Source organism: Lampetra fluviatilis, chromosome 67 (genome assembly GCF_964198595.1).
Source record: "Lampetra fluviatilis chromosome 67, kcLamFluv1.1, whole genome shotgun sequence".
NCBI classification, from domain to species: domain Eukaryota; kingdom Metazoa; phylum Chordata; class Hyperoartia; order Petromyzontiformes; family Petromyzontidae; genus Lampetra; species Lampetra fluviatilis.
This window is the reverse complement of record NC_136341.1, coordinates 2,771,283-2,794,115: the sequence shown is the minus strand read 5'-3', so window position 1 is coordinate 2,794,115 and position 22,833 is coordinate 2,771,283. Positions and strand designations below refer to the sequence as shown.

Genomic DNA, 22,833 nt, shown 5'->3' with positions numbered 1-22,833 from the left:
ATGCGTGCGTGCGGTGTGTGTCCATGCGTGCGGTGTGTGTCCATGCGTGCGTGCGGTGTGCGTGTGTCCATGCGTGTTTGCGTGCGTGCGGTATGTGTGTGTGTGTGTGTCCATGCGTGCGGTATGTGTGTGTGTGTGTGTCCATGCGTGCGTGCGGTGTGCGTGTGTCCATGCGTGTGTAGGGGTGTTACGGAGGAGCTGTATGTATGGGATCACACGGGAAACTAGCACAGTGGGCGGGGCTTTGTGAGCACACGGGAGGGTGCTCGCAACGACGTCCGCACAGGGCAGCCGGGGGGGGCTGACCCCAGCGGGGGGGTTCGGGATATAAGGGGATGAGCCGGAGAGCTCAGGGCAGAATGTTTAAGTAAACTCTTGAAGACCGAAGACTGCCTAGCTAGAGCCCTGGACTCCCCTGGGACGCCGCCCTTGTCAGGGCCGCGCAGGACCGAGCCAGCGGCGTGGTCCCGTGAACCAGAGCCAGGACTCTGGGACTCCGGGTACCGTAGCCCGACTGACCAGTGTCGGGCCAGACAGCCTCCCCCAGCCCAGTATTTGGAGGATTAGGAGGCAGGCTAGGGGTAGCTAGCCGTGTGTTCCCAGCTATCCGGGTGAGGGGGCCGATACCCCCTCCAGTACTGTATGTCCCCAGTGACTGTTGTGAAATAAATACGTGTGCCTCTACTCGGGTGTCCACGCGTCCTCAACGGTACTACACGTGCGATGTGTGTGTGTGTGTCCATGCGTGTTTGCGTGCGTGCGGTATGTGTGTGTGCGTGTGTCCATGCGTGTGGGCGTGCGTGCGGTGTGTGTGTGTGCGTGCGTGCGATGGGCGTACCGGCACGGGGTCCTTGCAGAGCCTCTCCTCCTCCTCCTCCATCGGCCAACGGCGTCGTCGGCTTCTTCTTCCTCGTGGTGGTGTAAATCTGCCGGCTCCACCGGCTCCCCCTCTTCCTCTTTTTCTTCTTCCCGAGGGACCGCACCGGGCCCACCACGGGGTCCACCCCACTGGGACCCCCCGCCGCTCCTCCTCCTCCTCCTCCGTCAGAGCCACCTTCGTCAGGATCACGACCCGGGCCAACCCCTCGCTCAGCAGCCGCTCCCTCGCCCCTCCCGCCCTCCGCCTCCTCTCCTGCTGCCAGCGCCGCCGATGTTATCGGTGCTGCCGGCACTGCAGTCGGTGCTGCTGCCGATGCTGCCGATTCTGCCGGTGCTGCTGATATTATCGGTGATGCCGATGCTGCCGATTCTGCCGGTGCTGCTGATATTATCGATGCTGCCGATTCTGCCGGTGCTGCTGGTATTATCGGTGCTGCTGGTGCTGCCGATTCTGCCGGTGCTGCTGATATTATCGGTGCTGCCGGTGCTGCCGATTCTGCCGGTGCTGCTGGTATTATCGGTGCTGCTGGTGCTGCCGATTCTGCCGGTGCTGCTGGTATTATCGGTGCTGTCAGTGCTGCTGATGCTACTGCTGCCCGTGCTGCTGCCCGCACCGCAGTCCTTCGTGCCGTTGGTGCTGCCCGTGCTGTCGATACTGATGCTACCGGTACTGCCGCCGATACTACTGCTGCCCGCACTGCTGCTGTTGGTACTGCCGATGCTGCTGTTGATGCTACTGCTGCCGCCGATACTACTGCTGCCCGCACTGCTGCTGTTGGCACTGCCGATGCTGCTGATGATACTGCTGCTGCTGCTGATGATACTACTGCTGCTGATGATACTACTGCTGCCGTTGGCACTGCTGCTGTTGGTACTGCTGATGCTGCTGATGATACTACTGCTGCTGATGATACTACTGCTGCCGTTGGCACTGCTGCTGTTGGTACTGCTGATGCTGCTGATGATACTACTGCTGCTGATGATACTACTGCTGCCGTTGGCACTGCTGCTGTTGGTACTGCCGATGCTGCTGATGATACTACTGCTGCTGATGATACTACTGCTGCCGGCACTGCTGCTGTTGGTACTGCTGATGCTGCTGATGATACTACTGCTGCTGATGATACTACTGCTGCCGGCACTGCTGCTGTTGGTACTGCCGATGCTGCTGATGATACTACTGCTGCCCGCACTGCAGTTGCTGGTGCCGTTGGTGCTGCTGATACTGATGAGAACGCTGGCGCTGCTGCCGCTGCTGCTGGTGGTGCTGCTGCTGATACTGCTGCTGCTGCTGCTGCTACTGACCCCGCTGTAGCACCGTCGCCTGCATCGCCACCACCACGACCCCCCTTCGGCGGCACCGCCGGCGCCGTCGCCCAGTTCACCGGCGATGCCTCGGCGAGATCCAAAAGGTTCCAGATCCTGTTGATGACCACGCGCGGCACCTGCGGTGGCCTCGGTTGGATAACGGCGGCGGAGGAGGCTGAGGCGTGTCCGGTCTCCCCGCCGGCGCCGTGGGTTCCGCGGGTCGCCGGCCACTGCTGCTGCTGCCGCGGGGTCTGGCTGGTTGCCGTGGTGATGGTGGCGTTGCTGGTGGTGGTGGTGGCGGTGGTGGCAGACGGCTCTCTCCACACGGTCTGTGTCGCAGTCGTGGCGGATGAAGCGACAAGGGGGGGACATTTCGATTTAAAGCTTCTTTTGTGACTGCAGGGATTCATCTTCTTGGTTCTTTCGGTAAAGTCACCACGTAGAAGGGAAATAATAAAATAATAAAACATAATAAAATACAAAAATAAAACATAATAAAATACAATTGTGAGAATTGTATTTTATTTCGATTTAAAGCTTCTTTCGTGACTGCAGGGATTCATCTTCTTGGTTCTTTCAGTAAAGTCACTACGTAGAAGGGAAGTAATAAAGTAATAAAAATAAAACATAATAAAATACAATTCTCACGACGTTTCGGCCACAACACAAGCAGCCGTCCCTCAGGTGAAGACCAGGTCTGTCGGGGAGACAGTGACAGACCTGGTCTTCACCTGAGGACGGCTGCTTGCGTTGTGGCCGAAACGTCGTGAGAACTACTTTATTATGTATTCTTAGGTTTTTTCGGTAAAGTCACGTAGGTAAAACATCAAAATTAATAAAAAATAAAATTAAAATAAAATAAAGATCACGACGTTTCGGAGGCAACACAAGTCTCCGTCATCAGGTGGGACCGTGGGACCGTCACAGCCAGATTAGCTGCTTGATGCAGCTAATCTGGCTGTGACGGTCCCACCTGATGACGGAGACTTGTGTTGCCTCCGAAACGTCGTGATCTTCATTTTATTTTAATTTGATTAATTTTGATGTTTTACCTACGTGACTTTACCAAAAAAACCTAAGAATATGAATCCATGCAGTCACGAAAGCTTCAAATCTAGAATTACTTTATTATGTTGTATTTTTATTATTTTATTACTTCCCTTCTACGTGATGACTTTACCGAAAGAACCAAGAAGAAGGGGGGGGGGACAATCGGTGAGGACGCGGAGAGGGGGAGCTCCGGGTTAAGAGATGCCGACAAGTTCCCCTGGTTTGGCCTACTCTTCCAGGCTGGCCTAGACGTCTGAGCATCGAAGGGAGCATCCACATTTTACCCCCCAACGCCCCCCCCCCACGGGCCTCCCCCGTGCTGTGTCGGTCACGGGGGGGGGTGGCTTGACCATACTTCACCACGCTGGTCAGTGCGGTGGGGGGGGGGGGGTTGGGTGAGGGTGTAGGAGGGGGAGAGCCGACGCCGGGGGTAGCGTCGAAGCGGCAGGCAAACGCACGGAGAGGTGGCGGGGGGGTGAGCGGGTGGGTGAGCGGGTGGGTGAGCGGGGGGGTGAGCGGGCGGGCAGGCAGGCGGGCGAACGGGCGGGTGAGCGGGTGCGTGAGCAGGTGGGTGAGCGGGTGAGTGAACGGGTGGGTGAGCGGGGGGGTGAGCGGGGGGATAGCGGGTGGGTGAGCGGGGGGGTGAGCGGGTGGGCGAGCGGGTGGGCGAGCGGGCGGGCAGGCAGGCGGGCGAGCGGGTGGGTGAGCGGGCGGGTGAGCGGGTCGGTGAGCGGGGGGGTGAGAGTGAGGGGTGAGCGGGTGGGTGAGCAGGGCGGTGAGCGAGCGGGTGAGCGAGTGGGTGAGCGGGCGGGTGAGTGGGTGGGCGAGCAGGCGGGCGGGCAGGCAGGCGGGCGAGCGGGTGGGTGAGCGGGTGGGTGAGCGGGCAGGCAGGCGGGTGAGCGGGTGGGTGAGCGGGTGGGCGAGCGGGCGGGCGATCGGGCGAGCAAGTCAGCGAGCGATGAACGAGCGATGAACGAGTGAATGAGTGCGTGACGGAATGAATTAACGAGCGGGCGGGCGAGTGAGTGTCACCTTTCTCCGTCTGGTCGCGACCTTCCGCTGCAGGTCACCGAAGCCGCTCTGTCTGTTCCCAACTTCGGACAGAGGCCTGCGGCGAGAGACGGAGGCTCAGGCTCACACGGACGGACACAAAAGACAAAGATCCCCCCCCACCCCGCCACCGTGTAGCCTTAACAGACTGTTGGGGCAAGTGCTGTAAGCGAACAGGCGCCTACGAAGGCTACCGGCACTGTGGCACACGAGGGGGTGGGTGGCTACCAGCACCACGCCCGGCCGCCTTTGTCTCCCCAGTGACGATGTTGACTACACACCTCTATCTTAATTTTGGAGCTTTCGTGACTGCAGGAATTATTCTTTGGTTCTTTCGGTAAAGTGACGTATAAAGATAAAATAATAAACTAAATAATAGCATACTACGACGTTTCGATTGCAACGCAAGCGATCGTCATCATCAGGTATAAATGAAATAGCAACAAAAAATCTCACCAGAAAACTATAGACAGACATCTTCTTGGTTCTTTCGGTAAAGTCACGTAGAAGGGAAGTAATAAAATAATAAAAATAAAACATAATAAAATTATAATAAAATTATAATAAATTTAATTTTATTATGTTTTATTTGTATTATTTTATTACTTCCCTTCGACGTGACTTTACCGAAAGAACCAAGAAGATGAATCCCTGCAGTCACGAAAGCTTTAAATCAAAAATTATAGACAGACATATAAGCAGACAGATATCACCAAGATACACAGAGAGAGTAATCGACCAGGCTATGCGTTAATTGTGTGTTGACCGACTCTCTGTGTTGTATTACATAACATTTCGATATTTTGCTAGGTTATTTAATTTAGTGTGTTCTTTATCCCTCTCTCCTAATGTTCAAGCTTGCGTACTTGACCACGCGTCTCTTCGTACTCATTGACATGTTATTTTTTCTCTAACCCCTCCCTCTCTCTGCCTCCGCCCCCCCCCCTCTGTCTATTTAAGGCTTCGCCACAGAGACGATCTCCCTCTCTGTACCTGTGTTACTCTCTCTCTGTGTGTATCTCGGTGATATCTGTCTGCTTATATGTCTGTCTATAGTTTTCTGGTTAGATTTTTTGTTGCTATTTCATTCATACCTGATGATGACGATCGCTTGTGTTGCAATCGAAACGTCGTAGCATGCTAGTATTTAATTTATTATTTTATACTATGGGAACCTCATTTGCCAGTAAAAATATGATAATTGGTTTTTTACCCTTCTATCTGGCAACAAAACTGACACCTTATTACAAGGAGTCATGTTTGCATAGACCGCAATACCTGTATTATGACTGCAGGTATTGCGGTCTATGCAAACATGACTCCTTGTAAAAAGGTGTCAGTTTTGTTGCCAGATAGAAGGGTAAAAAAAACAATTATCTTATTATTTTATCTTTATACGTCACTTTACCGAAAGAACCAAAGAACACACACCTCTACACCAACTGCTCATTTGTAGGCTCAGCTGATGTAGGTGAAGCTAGCGCGTGTCGAACTCGTGTCGCCGGGTTAGTGGCCTTAAGAGATTGTTTTGGCAAGTGCTGTTAGCGAGCACCTATGAAGGCCTGCACGACGCACGAGGGGGTGGGAGGCCAGCACCACGCCCGGCCGCCTTTGTCTCCCCAGTGGCGATGTTGACTACACACACAGCACCAGGTACTCATTTGAGTCGACCTAGGGGAGGCCCAGGACCGGTACAGATAATCGTCACCGGTGGTAGCCCTGAGCGGTGGGTGAGCGTTGGAGAGCGTGAGTGGGTGTGGGTGGGTGGGTGTGGGTGAGTGTGGGTCAGTGTGGGTGAGTGTGGGTGGTTGTGTGTGGGTGAGTGTGGGTCAGTGTGGGTGAGTGTGGGTCAGTGTGGGTGGGTGTGGGTGGGTGAGTGTGGGTCAGTGTGGGTGGGTGTGGGTGGGTAAGTGTGGGTGAGTGTGGGTGAGTGAGCATCGGTGAGTGTGGGTGGGTGAGTGAATGTGGGTGGGTGAGTGTGGGTGGGTGTGGGTGGGTGTGGGTGAGTGTGGGTGGGTGAGCGTGGGTGGGTGTGGGTTGGTGGTTGAGTGTCGGTGAGTGTGGGTGAGTGTGGGTGGGTGAGTGTGGGTGGGTGGGTGAGTGTGGGTGGGTGGGTGAGTGTGGGTGGGTGAGTGTGGGTGAGCGTGGGTGGGTGAGCGTGGGTGGGTGGGTGTGAGTGGGTGAGTGTGGGTGAGCGTGGGTGGGTGAGTGTGGGTGGGTGAGTGAGTGTGGCTGGGTGAGTGTGGGTGGGTGAGCGTGGGTGAGTGTGGGTGGGTGAGCGTTGATGAGCGTGGGTGAGTGTGGGTGGGTAAGTGGGTGAGTGTGGGTGGGTGAGTGAGCGTGGGTGTGGGTGGGTGGGTGAGTGTGGGTGAGTGTGGGTGGGTGTGGGTGAGCATGGGTGGGTGAGTGTGGGTGGGTGGGTAAGCGTGGCTGGGTGTGGGTGGGTGAGTGTGGGTGAGTGTGGGTGAGTGTGGGTGGGTGAGTGTGGGTGGGTGAGTGTGGGTGGGTGAGCGTGGGTGAGTGTGGGTGGGTGAGCGTGAATCAGTGAGTGTGGGTGGGTGAGTGTGGGTGGGTGGGTGAGCGTGGGTGAGTGTGGGTGGGTGAGCGTGAATCAGTGAGTGTGGCTGGGTGAGTGTGTGTGGGTGAGCGTTGATGAGCGCTGTGTACCGGGACACCGGGAGCCGTACGGTGTAAAACCGCTCTCTCCTCAGCCTCTTGAAGGGTGACATCTGGACACACAAAAGCACAGCAGCCAACGCATACCGAGCAGATTCTGGGATCTGTGGGTGTCTGGGCGAGTTTGAGTGAGCTGTAGGTGAGTGTGGGTGAGCTGTCGGTGAGTGTGTAGATGAGTGTACAGGTGAGTGTACAGGTGAGTGTACAGGTGAGTGTGTAGGTGAGTGTGTAGGTGAGTGAGTAGGTGAGTGTAGTTGAGCTGTAGGTGAGTGTAGGTGAGTGAAGGTGAGTGTAGGTGAGTGTAGGTGAGTTTAGTTCAACATTAGGTGAGTTTAGTTGAGTGCAGGTGAGTTTAGTTGAGTGTAGGTGAGTGTAGGTGAGTGTAGGTGAGTTTAATTGAGCTGTAGGTGAGTGTAGGTGAGTGTAGGTGAGTGTAGGTGAGTTTAGTGAAGCTGTAGTTGAGTGTAGGTGAGTGTACAGGTGAGTGTAGGTGAGTGTAGGTGAGTTTAGTTCAGCAATAGGTGAGTGCATGTGAGTGTAGGTGAGTTTAGTTGAGTTGTAGATGAGTGTAGGTGAGTGTAGGTGTGTGTAGGTGAGTGTAGGTGAGTGTAGGTGAGTGAAGGTGAGTGTAGTTGAGTGTAGTTGAGTGTAGTTGAGTGTAGGTGAGTGTAGGTGAGTGAAGGTGAGTGTAGTTGAGTGTAGGTGAGTGTAGGTGAGTGTAGGTGAGTGTAGGTGAGTGTAGGTGAGTGTAGTTGAGTGAAGGTGAGTGTAGGTGAGCTGTAGTTGAGCTGTAGGTGAGTGTAGGTGAGTGTAGGTGAGTGTAGGTGAGTATAGGTGAGTTGTAGGTGAGTGTAGGTGAGTGTAGGTGTGTGTAGGTGAGTGTAGGTGAGTGTAGGTGAGTGTAGTTGAGTGTAGGTGAGTTTAGTTGAGCTGTAGGTGAGTGTAGGTGAGTTTAGCTGAGTTGTAGGTGAATGTAGTTGAGTGTAGTTGAGTGTAGGGTGAGTTTAGTTCAGCTGTAGGTGAGTGTAGTTGAGTTGTAGGTGAGTGTAGGTGAGTGTAGTTGAGTGTAGGGTGAGTTTAGTTCAGCTGTAGGTGAGTGTAGTTGAGCTGTAGGTGAGTGTAGGGTGAGTTTAGGTCAGCTGTAGGTGAGTTTAATTGAGCTGTAGGTGAGTGTAGGTGAGTGTAGGTGAGTTTAGTTGAGCTGTGGGTGAGCTGCGGGTGAGTGTAGGTGAGTGTCTCCGCTTGGCGGCAGTGGCCTCTGATGGTGTGCGAGCCTTCGGCGTTGGCGAGCTTGCGAGGTGAGCATCTGCGCTCACCGGCGGTGGACGTCTCTGCGCCTCCTCCACGGTGAGCAGCTCCCTGATGAACATCTCGGACGCTCGCTGTTCTTCCTCCTGGCGAGCACGGCGCTCCGACTCAAACTACCCACGGGGGGGGAGGGCGGGGACACACAGACACGAAGATTTCCACCACCACCACCCCCTCCACTCACTCCGGGTGTAGCCTCTTAACAGGTTGCTGCTGGGCCCAGTGTCATTAGCGAGTAGCAGCACTAATATCCATCTGTTCCTTCTTACTGACTTCTACCCCGTGTGTGGACTAATCTCCATCTGTTCCATCTCACTCCCTTCTACCCCGTGTGTGGACTAATCTCCATCTGTTCCATCTCACTCCCTTCTACCCGTGTGTGGACTAATCTCCATCTGTTCCATCTCACTCCCTTCTACACCGTGCGTGGACTAATCTCCATCTGTTCCATCTCACTCCCTTCTACCCCGTGTGTGGACTAAACTCCATCTGTTCCTTCTTATTGACTTCTACACCGTGTGTGGACTAATCTCCATCTGTTCCATCTCACTCCCTTCTACCCCGTGTGTGGACTAATCTCCATCTGTTCCATCTCACTCCCTTCTACCCCGTGTGTGGACTAATCTCTTGTGTAATGTAGCGAAAGCACAACCACTTAAGTGTGTCTTAAGAGATGGCTGTGACAAGGAATTATATATATATTAAGCGATTGTGCTTTTCCTACGTTGTCCCAACCTGATGACGGAGGCTTGTGTCGCGCCTGAAACGTCGTGATTTAATTGAGTTGTTTTCATTTATTTCATTTTTTTACCTACGAGACTTTACCGGAAAAAAATACAAAGAGTATGAATCTTCGATTTAAAGCTTTCGTGACTGCAGGGATTCATCTTCTTGATTCTTTCGGTAAAGTCACGTAGAAGGAAAATAATAAAATAATAAAAATAAAACATCATTAAATAATTCTCACGACGTTTCGGCCACAACGCAAGCAGCCGTCCTCAGGTGAAGGATGGCTGCTTGCGTTGTGGCCGAAACGTCGTGAGAATTGTATTTTATTATGTTTTATTCTTATTATTTTATTATTTTCCTTCTACGTGACTTTACCGAAAGAACCAAGAAGAAGTTTGAATCCCTGCAGTCACGAAAGCTTCAAATCTCGAATTGAAAAGATAAACTTGACTTAAAGCTTTCGTGACTGCAGGGATTCATCTTCTTGGTTCTTTCGGTAAAGTCACGTAGAAGGGAAATAATAAAAATAAATACAATTCTCACAACGTTTGGGCCACAACGCAAGCAGCCATCCTCCGGTCCAAGAACAGGTCTGTCGGATTCGGACGCTGTCTTTCCGACAGACCTGTTCATTCAGACGCTGTCTTTCCGACAGACCTGTTCTTTCAGACGCTGTCTTTCCGACAGACCTGTTCTTCACCTGAGGACGGCTGCTTCCGTTGTGGCCGAAACGTCGTGAGAATTGTATTTTATTAAGTTTTATTTTTATTATTTTATTATTTACCTTCTACGTTACCTAGATAGGTTCAAAGAAAATAACAAAAATAACAAAAAAACTACGACGTTTTGATCGCAACGCAAGAGGTCGTCATCTGGCTGAAAAAAAAAACGTCGTAGTTTTTTTAAATTTTCTTTTAACCCATCTACGTGACTTTATCGAAAGACCCCAAAAATATAAAAATAAACATTTTTTTCAGTTTACCAGGCAAAGACCTGCTAAACCATGTAACCCTTATTTCAGAAGCTACCCTTGCTATCACACACGATGGCTCAACTAGCTGGCTCATCGTTCGCCACCCAAATCGCCGCGCAAATGCTGCGAACGCGTACCCATCCTAAACGTGGAGGGAAAAACCGGAGGACCCGGAGAAAAAATCCACGCGCCCACGGGGAGAACGTGGAAACTCCAAACATACAGCGGGCATCGTCAAGGTGGCGATGGAACCCACGACTACCTGGAGACCAGGCGAGGTAGTTAACATCCCACCAAAGTGGCAGGACCCTGCAGACTGAGACTCCGTGAGGCTTACCTGAAGTTGAACGAGTGGAGTTGTAACAACGACGACGATGATGATGAGTGGGTTACAACAAGTGAATGAGAGGTAGGTAAGGAACCACCCCCCCCGCCCACCCCCGGTACCTTATTCCACATGGATCTGAACTCGCGGCCCAACTCTCCCGGTTCACACAGCGACTGTCGGTGCCCTGACAACGGAGACCAGACTGCACGCGCCGCGAATTAGGTGTCAGCGAGCGCCTATTAAGGGCGGTGCAGCATGATAAACGTTACGCTAATCGCACCTCCGTACGTACGTACGTACGTGACACAAATTGTTTGACGATGCCGCTGTTGCTGCTGCATTAGCAGTGGTGCGCAAGCACGGACACATTGGACGCAAAAGGAAATATATACAGCCACCGCCATCATCATCATCATCGCCACCATCATCACCACCTCCACCACAATCGCCACCACCGCTATCACCACCACAACTACCTCCACGACTACTACCTCCACCACCACCATCGTCACAATCTCCTCCACCATCACCAATGTCACAATCTCCTCCACCATCACCAATGTCACAATCATGACCACCACCATCATCATGTCCACAACCATCATCACAATCTCCCCACCAACACCATCAACATCACCACCGCCGCCATCATCATGTCTACCACCATCGTCACAATCTCCCCCACCACCACCATCATCAACATCATCAACATTAACATCATCAACATCATCATCATCACCACCGCCACCATCATCACCACCGCCACCATCATCACCACCGCCACTATCATCATCACCTCTGCCACCATCATCATCATATCTACCACCATCGTCACAATCTCCCCCACCACCAACATCATCAACATCACCATCATAACCACCATCATCACCACCATCATCACCACCGCCACCATCATCACGTCTACCACCATCGTCACAATCTCCCCCACCACCATCAACATCACCATCATCATCACCATCATCACCACCGCCACCATCATCATCACCGCCACCATCATCACGTCTACCACCATCGTCACAATCTCCCCCACCACCATCAACATCACCATCATCACCACCATCATCACCACCACCACCATCATCATCACCACCACCACCATCATCATCACTACCGCCACCATCATCACCACCGCCGCCATCATCATGTCTACCACCATCGTCACAATCTCCCCCACCACCATCAACATCACCATCATCACCACCATCATCACCACCGCCACCATCATCACGTCTACCACCATCGCCACAATCTCCCCCACCACCACCACCACCGCCACCACCGCCACCTCACCTTCACAGCCATCTTCCCGTCCTCTGCTGCCACCCACACGCTCGCCCTGTCCACCTCTTTCGCCGTCGTCGTCGCTGTCGTCACCATCACCACCACCACCACCACCACGGGCGCCACGCCAGGGGCTCCCGGCGCACGTCCCCTCCTCGCGCAAGCGGCGCCGGCAGCGCTCGGGGAAGGAGCGCCGCACGCTGTCCCAGAGGCCAGAGTCCACCAGCGATCCGCGGCGCGCCATCGTGCGGTGCCACGTGGCCACACGGCGCCGGCACAGCGGGCACGACAGGTGGACCTGAGCCACGCAGCGCCGGCAGCAAAACATCACGAAGGTCACTCGAGGTCAGCGGGCGTGGAACAGATGGAGATTGGACCCACGCGCACGGGGTAGAAGGGAGTGAGATGGAACAGATGGAGGTTAGTCCACACACGGGGTAGAAGGGAGTGAGATGGAACAGATGGAGATTGGACCCACGCGCGGGGTAGAAGGGAGTGAGATGGAACAGATGGAGATTAGTCCTCCCACGGTGTAGAAGGGAGTGAGATGGAACAGATGGAGATTAGTCCACCCACGTGGTAGAAGGGAGTGAGATGGAACAGATGGAGGTTAGTCCACCCACGGGGTAGAAGGGAGTGAGATGGAACAGATGGAGGTTAGTCCACCCACGAGGTAGAAGGGAGTGAGATGGAACAGATGGAGGTTAGTCCACACACGGGGTAGAAGGGAGTGAGATGGAACAGATGGAGATTAGTCCTCCCACGGTGTAGAAGGGAGTGAGATGGAACAGATGGAGATTAGTCCACCCACGTGGTAGAAGGGAGTGAGATGGAACAGATGGAGGTTAGTCCACCCACGGGGTAGAAGGGAGTGAGATGGAACAGATGGAGGTTAGTCCACCCACGGGGTAGAAGGGAGTGAGATGGAACAGATGGAGATTAGTCCACACACACGGGGTAGAAGGGAGTGAGATGGAACAGATGGAGATTAGTCCACCCACGGGGTAGAAAAGAGTGAGATGGAACAGATGGAGATTAGTCCACACACAGGTAGAAGGGAGTGAGATGGAACAGATGGAGGTTAGTCCACGTACAGGTAGAAGGGAGTGAGATGGAACAGATAGAGATTAGTCCACCCACAGGTAGAAAGGGAGTGAGATGGAACAGATGGAGGTTAGTTCACACACGGGGTAGAAGGGAGTGAGATGGAACAGATGGAGATTAGTCCACACACGGGGTAGAAGGGAGTGAGATGGAACAGATAGAGATTAGTCCACCCACAGGTAGAAAGGGAGTGAGATGGAACAGATGGAGGTTAGTCCACACACGGGGTAGAAGTGAGTGAGATGGAACAGATGGAGATTAGTCCACACACGGGGTAGAAGGGAAAAAGCTGTACGCTTTTTGGCGTCCTCTGGTCTAACACCATTTGGGACGAGGCTCAAAAGAAAGCTGTCTCTGGTGTGGACCAATCAGTTTCAAAGACAATGCAAATATTATCAGAGTACGTTTTTTGTTTGCATTCTGACCATAATTATCGTGGTTAATGCAGACATAATTCCTTGTAAAAGGTGTTTTTTTTTGCCAGAAAAAAGGGGAAAAACCTATTCTCATAGTAAGGGGTCATCACGTAAACAGAATGTGCCAATTCGTCACTAGTACAGCACACCGGTTGTGTGTTGGGAGAGCCAAGCCACGACGTTTACAATGCGAGCACGACGTTTTCGCCAGTAATGACAACCAGATTTTTCGATTCAAAGCTTTCGTGATTGCAGGGATTCATATTCTTGTTTTCTTTCGGTAAAGTCACGTAGAAGGGAAATAATAAAACATTCTAAAAATAAAACATAATACAAATTCTAAAGACGTTTCGGCCACAACGCAAGCAGCCGTCCTCAGGTGAAGAACAGAGCTGTCGGAAAGACAGCGTCCTATTAGGGTCCCATTAGCGTCCTATTAGGGTCCCATTAGCGTCCTATTAGGGTCCCATTAGCGTCCTATTAGGGTTCCATTAGCGTCCTATTAGGGTCCCATTAGCGTCCTATTAGGGTCCCATTAGCGTCCTATTAGGGTTCCATTAGCGTCCTATTAGGGTCCCATTAGCGTCCTATTAGGGTCCCATTAGCGTCCTATTAGGGTCCCATTAGCGTCCTATTAGGGTTCCATTAGCGTCCAATTAGGGTCCCATTAGGACGCTGTCTTTCCGACAACTCTGTTCGTCACCTGAGGCTCCAATTAGGACGCTGTCTTTCTGACAACTCTGTTCTTAACCTGAGGCTCCCATTAGGACGCTGTCTTTCTGACAACTCTGTTCTCCGCCTGAGGATCCCATTAGGACGTTGTCTTTCTGACAACTCTGTTTTTCGCCTGAGGGTCCCATTAGGACGCTGTCTTTCTGACAACTCTGTTTTTCGCCTGAGGGTCCCATTAGGACGCTGTCTTTCCGACAACTCTGTTTTTCGCCTGAGGGTCCCATTAGGACGCTGTCTTTCCGACACATCTGTTCTTCTTCTTGGTTCTTTCGGTAAAGTCACGTAGAAGGGAAGTAATAAAATAATAAAAATAAAACATAATAAAACAATTCTCACGACGTTTCGGCCACAACGCAAGCAGCCGTCCTCAGGCGAAGAATGAGAACATTATCAAGCTAGGAGCTTATGTAGGTGTAGCGAGGAGGAGCGCCTTAACAAAAGAATGTGCATATGAAGAGGAATTTAGCATACCAATGGGCAATGAGTAGGAGGTGGGCGGAGGGGTTTCAAAGTCCCATTATGCCCATGCATTATGCAGGATCAACAGCACCACGGGGGGGCGTGACTTTACCGAAAGAACCAAGAAGATGAATCCCTGCAGTCACGAAAGCTTTAAATCGAAAAATACATCTGTTCTTCACCTGAGGCTCCCATTAGGACGCTGTCTTTCTGACAACTCTGTTCTTCACCTGAGGATCCCATTAGGACGCTGTCTTTCCGACACATCTGTTCTTCACCTGAGGCTCCCATTAGGACGCTGTCTTTCTGACAACTCTGTTCTTCGCATGAGGGTCCCATTAGGACGCTGTCTTTCTGACACATCTGTTCTTCACCTGAGGCTCCCATTAGGACGCTGTCTTTCTGACAACTCTGTTCTTCGCCTGAGGATCCCATTAGGAGGCTGTCTTTCCACGACAGCTGTTCTTCACCTGAGGGTCCCATTAGGACGCTGTCTTTCCGACAACTCTGTTTTTCACCTGAAGCTCCCATTAGGACGCTGTCTTTCTGACAACTCTGTTCTTCACCTGAGGCTCCCATTAGGACGCTGTCTTTCTGACAACTGTTCTTGACCTGAGGGTCCCATTAGGACGCTGTCTTTCCGACAACTCTGTTTGTCGCCTGAGGGTCCCATTAGGACGCTGTCTTTCCGACAACTCTGTTCGTCGCCTGAGGGTCCCATTAGGACGCTGTCTTTCTGACAACTCTGTTCTACGCCTGAGGCTCCCATTAGGACGCTGTCTTTCTGACAACTGTTCTTGACCTGAGGGTCCCATTAGGACGCTGTCTTTCTGACAACTCTGTTCTTCGCCTGAGGGTCCCATTAGGACGCTGTCTTTCTGACAACTCTGTTCTTCGCCTGAGGGTCCCATTAGGACGCTGTCTTTCTGACAACTCTGTTCTTCGCCTGAGGATCCCATTAGGACGCTGTCTTTCTGACAACTGTTCTTGACCTGAGGGTCCCATTAGGATGCTGTCTTTCCGACAACTCTGTTCGTCGCTTGAGGGTCCCATTAGGACGCTGTCTTTCTGACAACTCTGTTCTTCGCCTGAGGGTCCCATTAGGACGCTGTCTTTCCGACAACTCTGTTCGTCGCCTGAGGCTCCCATTAGGACGCTGTCTTTCCGACAACTCTGTTCGTCGCCTGAGGGTCCCATTAGGACGCTGTCTTTCTGACAACTCTGATCTTCACCTGAGGCTCCCATTAGGACGCTGTCTTTCTGACAACTCTGTTGTTCGCCTGAGGATCCCATTAGGACGCTGTCTTTCTGACGACTCTGTTGTTCGCCTGAGGATCCCATTAAGACGCTGTCTTTCTGACGACTCTGTTCTTCGCCTGAGGCTCCCATTAGGACGCTGTCTTTCTGACGACTCTGTTCTTCGCCTGAGGATCCCATTAGGACGCTGTCTTTCTGACGACTCTGTTCTTCGCCTGAGGCTCCCATTAGGACGCCGTCTTTCTGACGATTCTGTTCTTCGCCTGAGGATCCCATTAGGACGCTGTCTTTCCGACAACTCTGTTCTTCGCCTGAGGATCCCATTAGGACGCTGTCTTTCTGACAACTCTGTTCTTCACCTGAGGCTCCCATTAGGACGCTGTCTTTCTGACAACTGTTCTTCACCTGAGGATCCCATTAGGACGCTGTCTTTCTGACAACTATGTTCTTCGCCTGAGGATCCCATTAGGACGCTGTCTTTCTGACAACTGTTCTTCACCTGAGGATCCCATTAGGACGCTGTCTTTCTGACAACTCTGTTCTTCGCCTGAGGATCCCATTAGGACGCTGTCTTTCTGACAACTCTGTTCTTCGCCTGAGGGTCCCATTAGGACGCTGTCTTTCTGACAACTCTGTTCGTCACCTGAGGCTCCCATCAGGACGCTGTCTTTCTGACAACTCTGTTCTTCAATTTGGGACCTCCTTTGCCAGTACCAAAATATACCAATAGGGTTTTCCCCTTTTTTCTGGCAACAAAACTGACACCTTTTGCAAGGAATCATGTCTACATTAACCGCAATACTTGCAGTCAAATGCAAACAAAAAACAATACTCTGGTAATTTATGCATTGTCTTTGAAACTGATTGGTCCACACCAGAAACAGCTTTCTTTGGAGCCTCGTCTCATATGGTGTTCGACCAGATGACGCCAAAAGGCGCACAGTTCAAGATAACTCACAACCAGAGTAATAAGGACTTTTTTTTGTTTGCATTTGACTGCAAGTATTGTGGTTAATGTAGACATGATTCCTTGCAAAAGGTGTCAGTTTTGTTGCCAGAAAAAAGGGGAAAACCCTATTGGTATATTTTGGTACTGGCAAAGGAGGTCCCAAATTGTAGCTGCTTACCCCGAGTCCTTATTACTCTAGTTGTGCGTTGTCTTGAACTGTGCGCCTTTTGGCGTCATCTGGTCGAACACCATATGAGACGAGGCTCCAAAGAAAGCTGTCTCTGGTGTGGACCAATCAGTTTCAAAGACAATGCATAAATTACCAGAGTATTGTTTTTTGTTTGCATTTGACTGCAAGCATTGCGGTTAATGTAGACATGATTCCTTGCAAAAGGTGTCAGTTTTGTTGCCAGAAAAAAGGGGAAAACCCTATTGGTAAACTCTGTTCTTCGCCTGAGGGTCCCATTAGGATGCTGTCTTTCCACGACAACTCTGTCTGTCACCTGAGGGTCCAATTAGGACGCTGTCTTTCTGACAACTCTGTTCTTCGCCTGAGGCTCCCATTAGGACGCTGTCTTTCTGACAACTGTTCTTGACCTGAGGGTCCCATTAGGACGCTGTCTTTCTGACAACTCTGTTCTTCGCCTGAGGGTCCCATTAGGACGCTGTCCTTCTGACAACTCTGTTCTTCGCCTGAGGATCCCATTAGGACGCTGTCTTTCTGACAACTGTTCTTGACCTGAGGGTCCCATTAGGATGCTGTCTTTCCGACAACTCTGTTCGTCGCCTGAGGGTCCCATTAGGACGCTGTCTTTCTGACAACTCTGTTCTTCGCCTGAGGGTCCCATTAGGACGCTGTCTTTCCGACAACTCTGTTCGTCGCCTGAGGCTCCCATTAGGACGCTGTCTTTCCGACAACTCTGTTCGTCGCCTGAGGGTCCCATTAGGACGCTGTCTTTCTGACAACTCTGATCTTCACCTGAGGCTCCCATTAGGACGCTGTCTTTCTGACAACTCTGTTCTTCACCTGAGGCTCCCATTAGGACGCTGTCTTTCTGACAACTCTGTTCTTCGCCTGAGGGTCCCATCAGGACGCTGTCTTTCTGACAACTCTGTTCTACACCTGAGGCTCCCATTAGGACGCTGTCTTTCTGACAACTCTGTTCTTCGCCTGAGGGTCCCATTAGGACGCTGTCTTTCTGACAACTCTGTTCTTCGCCTGAGGGTCCCATTAGGACGCTGTCTTTCTGACGACTCTGTTCTTCGCCTGAGGCTCCCATTAGGACGCTGTCTTTCTGACGACTCTGTTCTTCGCCTGAGGATCCCATTAGGACGCTGTCTTTCTGACGACTCTGTTCTTCGCCGGAGGCTCCCATTAGGACGCTGTCTTTCTGACGACTCTGTTCTTCGCCGGAGGCTCCCATTAGGACGCCGTCTTTCTGACGATTCTGTTCTTCGCCTGAGGATCCCATTAGGACGCTGTCTTTCCGACAACTCTGTTCTTCGCCTGAGGATCCCATTAGGACGCTGTCTTTCTGACAACTCTGTTCTTCACCTGAGGCTCCCATTAGGACGCTGTCTTTCTGACAACTGTTCTTCACCTGAGGATCCCATTAGGACGCTGTCTTTCTGACAACTCTGTTCTTCGCCTGAGGATCCCATTAGGACGCTGTCTTTCTGACAACTGTTCTTCACCTGAGGATCCCATTAGGACGCTGTCTTTCTGACAACTCTGTTCTTCGCCTGAGGATCCCATTAGGACGCTGTCTTTCTGACAACTCTGTTCTTCGCCTGAGGGTCCCATTAGGACGCTGTCTTTCTGACAACTCTGTTCGTCACCTGAGGCTCCCATCAGGACGCTGTCTTTCTGACAACTCTGTTCTTCAATTTGGGACCTCCTTTGCCAGTACCAAAATATACCAATAGGGTTTTCCCCTTTTTTCTGGCAACAAAACTGACACCTTTTGCAAGGAATCATGTCTACATTAACCGCAATACTTGCAGTCAAATGCAAACAAAAAACAATACTCTGGTAATTTATGCATTGTCTTTGAAACTGATTGGTCCACACCAGAGACAGCTTTCTTTGGAGCCTCGTCTCATATGGTGTTCGACCAGATGACGCCAAAAGGCGCACAGTTCAAGACAACGCACAACCAGAGTAATAAGGACTCGGGGTAAGCAGCTACAATTTGGGACCTCCTTTGCCAGTACCAAAATATACCAATAGGGTTTTCCCCTTTTTTCTGGCAACAAAACTGACACCTTTTGCAAGGAATCATGTCTACATTAACCGCAATACTTGCAGTCAAATGCAAACAAAAAACAATACTCTGGTAATTTATGCATTGTCTTTGAAACTGATTGGTCCACACCAGAGACAGCTTTCTTTGGAGCCTCGTCTCATATGGTGTTCGACCAGATGATGCCAAAAGGCGCACAGTTCAAGACAACGCACAACCAGAGTAATAAGGACTTTTTTTTTTTGCATTTGACTGCAAGTATTGCGGTTAATGTAGACATGATTCCTTGCAAAAGGTGTCAGTTTTGTTGCCAGAAAAAAGGGGAAAACCCTATTGGTAAACTCTGTTCTTCGCCTGAGGGTCCCATTAGGACGCTGTCTTTCCACGACAACTCTGTCTGTCACCTGAGGGTCCCATTAGGACGCTGTCTTTCTGACGACTCTGTTCTTCGCCTGAGGGTCCCATCAGGACGCTGTCTTTCTGACAACTCTGTTCTTGACCTGAGGGTTCCATCAGGACGCTGTCTTTCTGACAACTCTGTTCTTCGCCTGAGGGTCCCATTAGGACGCTGTCTTTCTGACAACTCTGTTCTTCACCTGAGGGCCCCATTAGGACGCTGTCTTTCCGACAACTCTGTTCTTCGCCTGAGGGTCCCATTTGGACGCTGTCTTTCCGCGACAGCTGTTCTTCAACTGAGGGTCCCATTAGGACACTGTCTTTCCGACAACTCTGTTCTTCATCTGAGGGTCCCATTAGGACGCTGTCTTTCTGTGACAACTCTGTTCTTCACCTCAGGGTCCCATTAGGACGCTGTCTTTCTGACGACTCTGTTCTTCGCCTGAGGATCCCATTAGGACGCTGTCTTTCTGACGACTCTGTTCTTCGCCTGAGGCTCCCATTAGGACGCTGTCTTTCTGACGATTCTGTTCTTCGCCTGAGGATCCCATTAGGACGCTGTCTTTCCGACAACTCTGTTCTTTACCTGAGGCTCCCATTAGGACGCTGTCTTTCTGACAACTGTTCTTCACCTGAGGATCCCATTAGGACGCTGTCTTTCTGACAACTCTGTTCTTCGCCTGAGGATCCCATTAGGACGCTGTCTTTCTGACAAGTGTTCTTCACCTGAGGATCCCATTAGGACGCTGTCTTTCTGACAACTCTGTTCTTCGCCTGAGGATCCCATTAGGACGCTGTCTTTCTGACGACTCTGTTCTTCGCCTGAGGGTCCCATTAGGACGCTGTCTTTCTGACAACTCTGTTCGTCACCTGAGGCTCCCATCAGGACGCTGTCTTTCTGACAACTCTGTTCTTCGCCTGAGGGTCCCATTAGGACGCTGTCTTTCCACGACAACTCTGTTCTTGACCTGAGGGTTCCATCAGGACGCTGTCTTTCTGACAACTCTGTTCTTCGCCTGAGGGTCCCATTAGGACGCTGTCTTTCTGACAACTCTGTTCTTCATCTGAGGATCCCATTAGGACGCTGTCTTTCTGACAACTCTGTTCTTCACCTGAGGGCCCCATTAGGACGCTGTCTTTCCGACAACTCTGTTCTTCGCCTGAGGGTCCCATTAGGACGCTGTCTTTCCGCGACAGCTGTTCTTCACCTGAGGGTCCCATTAGGACACTGTCTTTCCGACAACTCTGTTCTTCATCTGAGGGTCCCATTAGGACGCTGTCTTTCTGTGACAACTCTGTTCTTCACCTCAGGGTCCCATTAGGACGCTGTCTTTCTGACGACTCTGTTCTTCGCCTGAGGATCCCATTAGGACGCTGTCTTTCTGACTCTGTTCTTCGCCTGAGGCTCCCATTAGGACGCTGTCTTTCTGACGATTCTGTTCTTCGCCTGAGGATCCCATTAGGACGCTGTCTTTCCGACAACTCTGTTCTTTACCTGAGGCTCCCATTAGGACGCTGTCTTTCTGACAACTGTTCTTCACCTGAGGATCCCATTAGGACGCTGTCTTTCTGACAACTCTGTTCTTCGCCTGAGGATCCCATTAGGACGCTGTCTTTCTGACAACTGTTCTTCACCTGAGGATCCCATTAGGACGCTGTCTTTCTGACAACTCTGTTCTTCGCCTGAGGATCCCATTAGGACGCTGTCTTTCTGACGACTCTGTTCTTCGCCTGAGGGTCCCATTAGGACGCTGTCTTTCTGACAACTCTGTTCGTCACCTGAGGCTCCCATCAGGACGCTGTCTTTCTGACAACTCTGTTCTTCGCCTGAGGGTCCCATTAGGACGCTGTCTTTCCACGACAACTCTGTTCTTGACCTGAGGGTTCCATCAGGACGCTGTCTTTCTGACAACTCTGTTCTTCGCCTGAGGGTCCCATTAGGACGCTGTCTTTCTGACAACTCTGTTCTTCATCTGAGGATCCCATTAGGACGCTGTCTTTCTGACAACTCTGTTCTTCACCTGAGGGCCCCATTAGGACGCTGTCTTTCCGACAACTCTGTTCTTCGCCTGAGGGTCCCATTAGGACGCTGTCTTTCCGCGACAGCTGTTCTTCACCTGAGGGTCCCATTAGGACACTGTCTTTCCGACAACTCTGTTCTTCATCTGAGGGTCCCATTAGGACGCTGTCTTTCTGTGACAACTCTGTTCTTCACCTCAGGGTCCCATTAGGACGCTGTCTTTCCACGACAGCTGTTCTTCACCTGAGGGTCCCATTAGGATGCTGTCTTTCCGTGACAACTCTGTTCTTCACCTCAGGGTCCCATTAGGACGCTGTCTTTCCGCGGCAGCTGTTCTTCACCTGAGGGTCCCATTAGGACGCTGTCTTTCTGACAACTCTGTTCTTCACCTGAGGACGGCAGCTTGCGTTGTTGCCGAAATGTCGTGAAAATTTTTACAATGTGATTTTTTTTTTCCCTTCTAAGTGACTTTACCGAAGGAACCAAGAAAATGACAACCAGCTTCATCAGGTGACAGCCAGATATGTGGAGAGATCCACCTCGCCGCTGATTCCACAGTGCGGGAGCGCGTGCGATGGAAGCGCGTGCGATGGGAGGGCGTGCGATGGGAGCGCGTGTGATGGGAGTGCGTGCGTATCCGCCGTGGCGATCGCCAGTCACCTTGTCCATGCTCTGCGTGAAGCAGGCCTGGCACAGCGTGTGTCCGCAGGGCAGCTTCACGGGCAGCAGCAGCACGTCGAGGCACACGGGACACTGGCATTGAGCCGCGGACAGCGGCGCCGGCTCCCGGAACCCCGTCGAGACGGAAGCACGCTCGATCCCGGAGGCGGAAGGAGAGTCGGAGGCGGGGCCGGATCGAGAGCCAGATGCCGAGTCGGAGCTGGACTCACCATCGGTCCTGGACTCAGAACTGGGTAAAATGCCAGATCCAAGCCCAGATTTGAATCCAGACTCAGGTCTGGAGCCAGTCTCTGACCCGGAGTCACTGGCTTCAGGCCTGAGTCTGGAGTCAGACTTGTACCCGGCTGTAGAAGTCGGACAAAATGCGGTCCCAGGCCTGACCATAACGTCAACCCCGTTTCGGCGTTGCTCCATCATCACTACGGGGTGGGGGCCAGGGGACATGGGGTGGGGGAGAGAGAGGCATGGAGATGGATTCAATCAGAGGTCGCAACCGGGTACCCGATACCCGTACCCGATACCCGGCTACCCGTTTACGACCCTGGTGCGGCCGGGTACGGGTAGGCCGTGAGTCACTGGTGAGTAACTGTTTGTCACTCATTTCCCAACGTCTTGTCTCTTCGGCCACAACGCAAGCAGCCGTCCTCAGGTGAAGAATAGGTCTGTCGGAAAGACAGCGTCTGTTATGAACACCACCAGGCTTGGCAATGTATATTTAAGCTGGGTTGGAGGGGGAAGAACAGCGCCTTGACAAATTAATTTGCATATCAAGAGGAATTTAGCATATTTATGGGAAATGCAGATATAAATATGCTAAATTCCTCTTGATATGCAAATTCCTTTGTCAAGGCACTCTTCCTCCCCTAACCCAGCTTAAATATCGGCTGCCAAGCTTGGTGGTGCTCATTCAGACGCTGTCTTTCCGACAGACCTGTTCTTCACCTGAGGACGGCTGCTTGCGTTGTGGCCGAAA

The 22,833-nt window shown here is 51.8% G+C and overlaps 1 protein-coding gene across 1 annotated transcript; it reads right to left on the bottom strand.

Moving 5' to 3' along the window:
- Positions 1-1,465: 1,465 nt before the first annotated feature.
- LOC144952391 (uncharacterized) lies at positions 1,466-21,997 on the bottom strand. The gene is made up of 8 exons (XM_078882784.1): positions 21,840-21,997; positions 11,613-11,901; positions 10,421-10,503; positions 8,280-8,384; positions 6,955-7,016; positions 4,270-4,345; positions 1,683-2,516; positions 1,466-1,483 (listed from the first exon to the last, which is right to left on the bottom strand). Exons 1-8 carry the CDS (start codon positions 21,846-21,848, stop codon positions 1,466-1,468), a joined length of 1,476 nt encoding a protein of 491 aa, XP_078738910.1. The 5' UTR covers positions 21,849-21,997.
- Positions 21,998-22,833: the final 836 nt, after the last annotated feature.

Coding starts and splice junctions, on each gene's coding strand:
- LOC144952391 (XM_078882784.1), bottom strand. Junction 10,504..11,612: donor ACGGGAAGATGGCTGTGAAG/GTGAGGTGGCGG, acceptor CGGCGCGTGCAG/TCTGGTCTCCGTTGTCAGGG. Junction 7,017..8,279: donor CGCAGAGACGTCCACCGCCG/GTGAGCGCAGAT, acceptor TTGTGTGTCCAG/ATGTCACCCTTCAAGAGGCT.